The sequence below is a fragment of the Lactuca serriola genome, chromosome 9, assembly GCF_051521515.1.
Source record: "Lactuca serriola cultivar US96UC23 chromosome 9, Lser_US96UC23_V15, whole genome shotgun sequence".
Classification (NCBI taxonomy): Eukaryota; Viridiplantae; Streptophyta; class Magnoliopsida; order Asterales; family Asteraceae; genus Lactuca; species Lactuca serriola.
In genome coordinates, this window is record NC_136416.1 from 136,208,340 (window position 1) to 136,216,734 (window position 8,395).

The 8,395-nt window shown below is 30.5% G+C and overlaps 1 protein-coding gene across 1 annotated transcript; it reads left to right on the top strand.

The window, feature by feature from the left end:
* The first annotated feature begins 857 nt into the window (after positions 1 to 857).
* Positions 858 to 3,781, top strand: ACD11 (Glycolipid transfer protein (GLTP) family protein). The gene is made up of 4 exons (XM_079020409.1): positions 858 to 1,119; positions 1,323 to 1,495; positions 2,489 to 2,634; positions 3,536 to 3,781. The coding sequence occupies exons 1-4, from the start codon at positions 919 to 921 to the stop codon at positions 3,640 to 3,642; spliced, it is 627 nt and encodes a 208-aa protein (XP_078876535.1). The 5' UTR covers positions 858 to 918; the 3' UTR covers positions 3,643 to 3,781.
* Positions 3,782 to 8,395: the final 4,614 nt, after the last annotated feature.

Here is an 8,395-nt window from a genome sequence, read left to right on the forward strand (position 1 = left end):
ATAGCATGATCAACTATATTTATTCGAGATACGACCAACATATGTTTGGGAGTGACCGTGGTGTTGCAACAAGTCTAAAACTTACCAATACTATATACAAGAAAAACTCTAGAACCAAACATAAAGTTAAAATACTATAGGAGTATTTTATAGCTCTACAACACTATACATATTCGTTACAAGTATTACTAATTCTCACAATTGAAAATCTACGATTATTTGCTTATTTTAGTAAATCTCTATGGTAAATCGCTGATAGAACACTATAAAAGTCAGGTTATAATGCGTTTAGGACTAAGTTATATCTTGTTTAAATATCACTCGACTCATGACCACTATATTTTAAAAATAATATTTATTAATATATAATAAACCAATAAAAAAGAATTAATCCAATAAGAAAGAAATTAAAAAAATAATTAATTAAAAAATCTAATAATCAAATAAATTAATATTTATTAATATATAAATATAATATATTGAAAACATTATTTATTAATCTATAATAATCTAATACAACAAGAAATAACTTAAAAAAAATTAATATCCAATAATTCAATAAAATAGAAAAGAAAAATTGTAGAAATGGTTGTTGTAGTTTGATAAAAAAAGATAAAACTACAAAAATAGTTTTAGGGGTAAAACAATCATTTTCAAAAAATTAATAACTAAGCTGTTAAATTAAACGAGGTAATAAATTTCTTTTGTCAAATAAATACTTTTTTGCTAATAAATTTCTTTTTAAACCCCAAGAAATTAAAACCGACCATTTTTACAATTTTATCGAGAAAAAATTAGGACAGATTTGATTTCTCTTTGAATAAATCATAATATACATTAAAAAAAAATGCACTTCTTGCAAAAACCAAATAAAAGTGGTAAAGTACGGCGCACAGAGAGGAGGTGCGTCTTTTCCCGATGGATACAGCCAACGGCGCTAAGCCTCTGAGAAAGATTTCAGAGGCATTCAAGGAGATCGCCAACTGTATTAACTCCCAAAACCAGAACACTCAACAACTGGAGCTAGCCCCTTTCTCCAGCGCCTGTTCTCTTGTTTCCCCTCTGTTCCGATGCCTGGGTATTGCATTCAAGTTCGCTGAAATGGACTATGTCGCCAAGGTACGATCACTCACATACATGGCTTATGTTCATCCTTCTATGCTTGTGTAAAAATGTGGGGTTTTGAATCTTTGGATTGTATTTCCTGTGTTTATGATATTATAATCCAATCGTATGATATTGTCACTTTGCATCACGATCAGTAGAATTAGGTTATTTAGAATTTTTACTTTGGGTTTTGGATGTTTTCTTTGTTTGAACAGGTGAATGATCTTTGTGAGACTTCAAAGTCAATTTCGACCTTGCAATCGATGATGGAAAAGGATATTGAAGAAAATTGTGTGAGGAAGCCCGGTAGTCACACGAGGAATCTTTTGAGAGTGAAACGCGGTTTGGATATGGTTAGAGTATTGTTTGAGGAGATTCTAGTTTCAGAGTACGTCGTCTCTTTCTTCTACTTGATCAGTTTGTGATACTTTAGAATAAATTTGCCATGATTTGTTAAATTTGATCATCAAGATGCAATGGTGAAATCCTCAAATGGTCGACACCAAACAGGATTTGGAATTCCAATTCTGTTGGCAACTGTACACACTTGTTAGCATCCTCATGATTGACCTCAAGGTTCCCTTTTCCCCAACCCTCTCCCAGTGATGAAATCCTTTTTCAATTCGGATTCGACAAGAATATGATATCCAAAAACAGAAGAGTTTTAAGAATAAGACAGTTTGCAAAGGGATTTCCAATGGGTCTAAGAAGAATTAAAAAAAGTCAAGATGATGGGTAGGTACTCATTGCTTACTTGATACATGATGTGGCTCTTGAATTGGAAAGTAACTAACTAATGCCAGATTCGATTCGTGGGAATTGCTATTCTATTCTATTCTATTCTGGTATTTGGTTGCAAATGAGTACTGAATTCAATTTCCCCTTTCCAATCCTTATCCATTTGAAACACCCTTTGTAAACCCTTCTTCACAACTTAGCTGACTCACTTGCTCAATCAATTCATGTCGTGATATGCTATGTTATTATGCCTGGTGATTTTCTCTTGGATTTTCATTGTGTAGTTTCTATAAACCAGGAACACTTCCCCAAGTAGATTATATAAGTCATGAATGCTTTCCAAATAACCTGATAGATATATCATATATGTGGTGACACTGACACAAAAAAGGGGTATACGGATACCCCACCAAACCAACGTGAGGGAACAGTGTCCCAAAAGTAATTCTGAAACCTCACTTTCTTACAACAAGTGGTGTTACAAGTAATCATTCCAGTTCAGTCCTGTCCCATGTTGACAAAAGCAACCTCGGATCTTGTGTTACTTAATGTGGTTTTTTGGCCCTAAATATATATATATATATATATATATATATATATATATATATATATATATATATATATATATTTTGTCTTTTTTCAGGGACAATTCTCTAAAGAATCCAGCATCAAAAGCTTATACGCAAGTATTCTCTCCATATCATGGATGGGCTGTAAGAAAAGCTGTTGCTGCTGGAATGTATGCCCTTCCTACAAAATCACAACTCTTGCAAAAGCTTAATGAAGATGGTTAGTTTCTTTCTACTTTCTATTTAGCCACTTTTAGTTGATTTTTATGTCATTGTAATAAACAGTTTAGTTGCTAATAAGAATCGGAAAATTGCAATAAAGTCACTATATTACCATAAAATTTAGATTTTCACACCAAGTTATTTTTTTCGCAATTATGTCACTATATTTACAATTTTGTTGCAATATCAACCAAATGACAATGACCGGTTCTCCCGGTAACCACTTTTCCCAAATTGCAATAAAATCAGTAAGTTTACCAAAATTTTGATTTTGACACCGTGTTTCAAATTGCAAGAAAGTCACTATATTACAACAAAATTTCGATTTTCACATCGAGTTTTTTTTCTCAATTATGTCATTACATTTACAATTTTGTTGCAATGTCAACCGATTGACCGATTTACGAGATGTTATTGTGGTTTAGAAGTTTTGTGGTAATATAGTGACTTTTTTTGCAATTTGCCCAATAAAAAAAACACTTCATTAGCTAAATCGATAAAATAGTGAATGTATGTTGTGGTGTTTTGTATTTTCATATGATATAAATACCATTTAACATGGGAAAATGGTTTTACTAAATGGTCATAAAAAGTGCCTTGGTTTAACCAAGGGGAAACATAATTAAATACTATAATGATAAGATGGTGAAAGTACAAGTGATTTTGTGTATCTTATCCGTTTCTGATTTCTCATTTTGACTAATGAGTCAAGTTAGTGCAAAAAGAAGGTCTTGGTTTTTTTTTTACTTGTTCTATATCTATCATGTGTGCAAAAGACGTGAATGCCATCTTCATCTTTATCATTGACATGTATTGTCTAGTACAGTCCATGTGTACTTAGAGTTTTACAATTGTTTGTTTTATTATCGACTATTAATCACTCTTTTTATGACTTACAGAAGTTTCTGCAAAGTCTGAGATGCAAAGTTATGTAACTGCATCCACTCTATTGATTGTGTATATTGACAACCTTTTCCAGTCGAGAGAACTGGGCATAGACTGGTGATGATTTACTCAGGAGAGTATAATCTACTTTTGACATATTTATTCTTATCATCAACTCTACTTTTGTGTCACTGTTGTATATCGTACTATGATTACCATTCAACATTCTCAAGTTGGAACTACCACATGTTTTTACTTAATATTGTATGTATTACTCATAAGGATTGCTTGACTCTTAAGTTTCAAGATAAGATCTCATTAATTAACATATAATTACTTATTATTCTTTTTGATAGGTTTGGCATATTTGATCGTATTCATATTAACCCTCTTATAAAGCAATAATATAAAGGTTATTAAGAATATAAGAGTGCGGAGAAATAATTCTTCCTTTTAGTCATACTAAATACCTAAAATTTATACTAAAAATCCGGTAAAATGGCAAGTCAATGAGTAAAATGCCCTAAAACACCATTTTGTGGCTTAGAAAACGGCTAAAACACAGCTTATGCTTTACCATGATTTAGAACAAATCTTAGGAAAATTATTATAAATTTTTTATTTCTCCAAACCCTTTTTTTAAATTTGGTAAAATATAACCTTTGTAAAGTAGGAAATTTAGAGGGAGTATAATGTATGTGGAGTCCATTTCCATATCCAAGGAATGGAAAATTCCATGAAAAAAATGCATAGAAGATATAACTTCCAACCCACCTAAGGTAGAATGTTTCATATATGGAGGGGAAATTGGTAACCATTCGCAACATAATTTTCTGAATGACTCGTTAGGAAGAATATCTATAATTGGTCAATGTGAGAACCACCAATGAGTAAACTAGTTTGGTATTTCTTTGTTTTGGCTATAAACCTTTTCACAATACTTTGAAAAACCAAGATGCTTCCTTTGAGAATTTTCATATAAAAAGGCATTATGAAACAATATAATCTCAATATGTGAATTTCACTTGTAGTTTTGGAGGAGGAATTATAAATTCTTTCTACTTGAAGGTACTTCAACCCCATTCTAGTATAATATGATGGTTTTTTATTATGGCTTTGCTGAAATTATAAAAATTGGTATTACCTCAAGATGTAAAATGAGAAAATTCAACTAATCCAGTTATTTTTAGAATGTTCTCATATTATGACCTTTGTTTATATGAAAATTCATCATACGTTGTTGCATCCAGATATATGGTCATGAGAAACCATGAACCCTTATTATTTTCAAAATAAAGCATTATATTTTTATTTTCCAAAATGATAATATCATTTTTATCACATGATTATTTATCTTCAAAATTATCACTAAGGGTATCACCATCTATAATCATTTTAGCAAAACTGGAAAAATCTTCAGGAATTCTCCAAATTCCTCATATAAAGGGTTTCCTGGATTGGAAGAGACTGATTATTTGTTTGTGAAGAAGATCTATAAGAATTATTTGAAGTCATAGGATTTCCTCAACCTTTTCCATAACCACCCCTATATGAAGGATGGCCTATGCTACAATTGGAATTCATATTTTGAAATTTTGAAGGGTCATTTTTTAAACCAAATGACATGACATTCCATTCATATTGGTCAAAAGGAACGTTAAAAGCAGTTTTATATATGTCTTTTTTATCAATTTGAATATATCAACCTGGTTTAAAATCAAACTTCAAAAATATCAAAGAATCATGTAAACGATCTAATAAATCTTTTTTATTAGGTATGGGATACATAATCCATTTTAAGACTTTATTTAGAGGTTTATAATTTATAATTAATCTTGGTACTCCTCTTTCTTGTTCTACATGTTTATTAACATAAAAGACAGTACAACATGACCATGAAGATTCAAAAGGTTGTATTAATTTTTATCTAATAAAGAAGTTATTTCTTTTTTACTCATATTTAAATATTCATGATTCATTTGCCATGGTCTTGTCTTTGTAGGAATTCGTTTTTCATCAAAATTTTCCTCATATGGAAGAGTAACTATATGTTTTTTTATTTCCCAAAAAAACATTAGGATGGTCATTACAAATATTAGCAGAAAATTGATTTGTAAAAAATTTAATATTTTCTTCTAATTTTGGTTTTCTTAGTTGTCCATCTATCTTAACAACCATGATTTCTTCTTTAAGGATGATTTTTCTTTAAATCTATTTCATTTATCCAAATAGAATATGGATCAGAAACAAAATTTAAAATAATATGTTGATTCTTATAAGAACCTATACTTTTATTTGTATCTATAGTTATTGGTAGAATCAATTCCAGAAAAAAAATTGTCTGGAATCATCTTATTACTAGACATATCTTTTATAACTATAAAATTTACAGAGGTATGCATATATTATTTGTACAGATTTTTGTGTTTGTTAGTTTATATCTAATATCCAATTTGGTATTTGATACTTCTCTTAAAATATATGTACAATTTTGGAAATATTTAGTAGGTATTACTCCTTCCTGTGTACAATTAATATATGATATGTTATAAAATAAGATTATAAATTCTCTTTGATAATTATAAGTAACAAATAAATTAATCATAACATACCCTTTTCTAGATATTAATAATTCCATAGACCGAAGAAATTTATTATCAGTTCTAGTACCAACATCAGACTCGCAATCTTGTTTATCTTGATATTTAATTTTTCCAACTTATTTAGACGTTGATTACTTATAACCCGATCATTTTTTATTTTGGATATGTCCTATTTTAATTACTGAATTTCAGTTTGTAAATCTTGTATTATAGGAACATTTTTGAAAGTTTTATTTCTTCTTTCTTTTGACATACCATGCACGTATTTCATAGAGTAAATCCCTTCTTCATCAATTCTTGTTCTTTAGTATTCAAATTTTCTATTATTTTTTTGTCAGGGTCATTAATTTCTTTAAAAAATAACAATATCATTACTGATCACATTGATAGTTAAATTATTTGGAATTGTGACTGTATTAAGTATAATTGATGATCCATGTCACAAGAACATTGTTCTAAATTATCACATTTACAATCAAATTCTTCAAATTCTGGAGAACTATCATAATCATATTCTACTATATTAATATCAGAATCATTATTTGAAATATCTTTTCATCTAAAGAATTATCAATTAAACTTATTAACTGAGCTTTTATATCTTCACCTATATCCAAATTATTAATTTGTATTTTTAATTGTTTACACATGTACTTATTAGCATAATGTCTTGTTTTACCACATTTAAATCAAGTAGGTATTTTCTTTTCTTTGAAATTTCTTTTTTATGTGCTTATATTTTTTTATTAGAATTATTTTATCTTTTTTTTTTATATAAAATTTCATTTTCTGCTCAAAGTCCTTTTTATATTTATTTTTAATCTTATAAGTATTTATCCCAAATTGATCAAAAAATTCTCCTATTTTTTTTCTCATTTAAATGTTGAGTCTTAAATTGATGATTAAGTTTTATTTCGGTACATAAGGCTAAACCTTCTTGTATAGGGATGGCAATATGAAGCGACCCGTTGGGGAACCGGTTAACCCTCCCCGACCGGGGAAGGGTATTCCCCGCAAAACCGGGTAACTGGTATGGGGACAGGGATCCCCGTATGACAAAAAGTGGGGATGGGGACGAGGATGGGTATGCTATTCCCCAACCCGCCCCTCCCCCGGTTTTATTATACCCACATATAATATTAGTATTACTATGTTTCATAATTTCAATTCATTATACATCGATACTATCCTATAAATTTAAATATTATAGATTTTAAATTAAGCCCATGAGGCCATGACATTGACCGACCCAATTTGAATTTTTCAATACGATTGTTTGATTGCTTCATGACTTCTGAGACTTCATCCTCCATCGGTCGGTTGCGCTTTGGCAATTCACAATTGGCACGCGGCTAGTTACGACTTGCGAGAGCAAGACTGCAAGCAACGAGTTACGACTGACGAGTCGTTTCCCAGAAGGCTGAAGGCCAGACGTAACTCGCAAGAAGCCAAGAACCTGTCCCCCATCGTAGTCGCAGGTCGGCACAACGGTCAACGGCACTCGGCAATTGTCACAAAACAGGTTAGTCACTCGTTCATGTTATATATTAGCGTTCATTAATCGAAAATCATCATTCATCATCTATTCATCCCAATTCCCGATCATCTGTTTCGATGTTCTCATCTGTTTCAATTTGTCATAATCTCATCTGTTTCAATTTTCTTTTGTACAAGTTAGTGATTGAGTTATTGACTAACTGTTCAACTAAACTTTGTGTGTTTATAATTAATGTTGTTGTGCAGATTATTCTTAACACATCATTCCAAATATGTGCTTATGATTTTCCAAATTCCAACTTGATATTGTTGTGTAGAGTGACTATGTGATGTTCATACTCTCTTCTACATATTATTCTTAATACATTAATGTTTTTGTTGTAGATTGTATGATGTTTAGACTCTATTTGATGTTACAAATTGTGTTTTTTTAGGTTTAGATGACTACACCAGAAAATGATAAACAACCAACCATGAATGATGAAGATGAACTTGAGGATAATGAACAAGAACCTGTAGAAAATAATCCGACCACCGAGCATCCTAAAAAAAAGGTTGAAATTCGCTGCTTGGAACCATTTTGATCCGATTTTTGTTGATGGTGTTCGTAAATGGGCGAAGTATATACATTGCAAGAAACAATTGACTGGTAGATCCAATAATGGAACAACACATTTGAAAGATCATTACAGGATATGTGTTGGCAAAAATACAAGAGACATTAGGCAACATATAATGGTTTAAGGACAAAAAACCGTTGATGGTAAAGCTTAT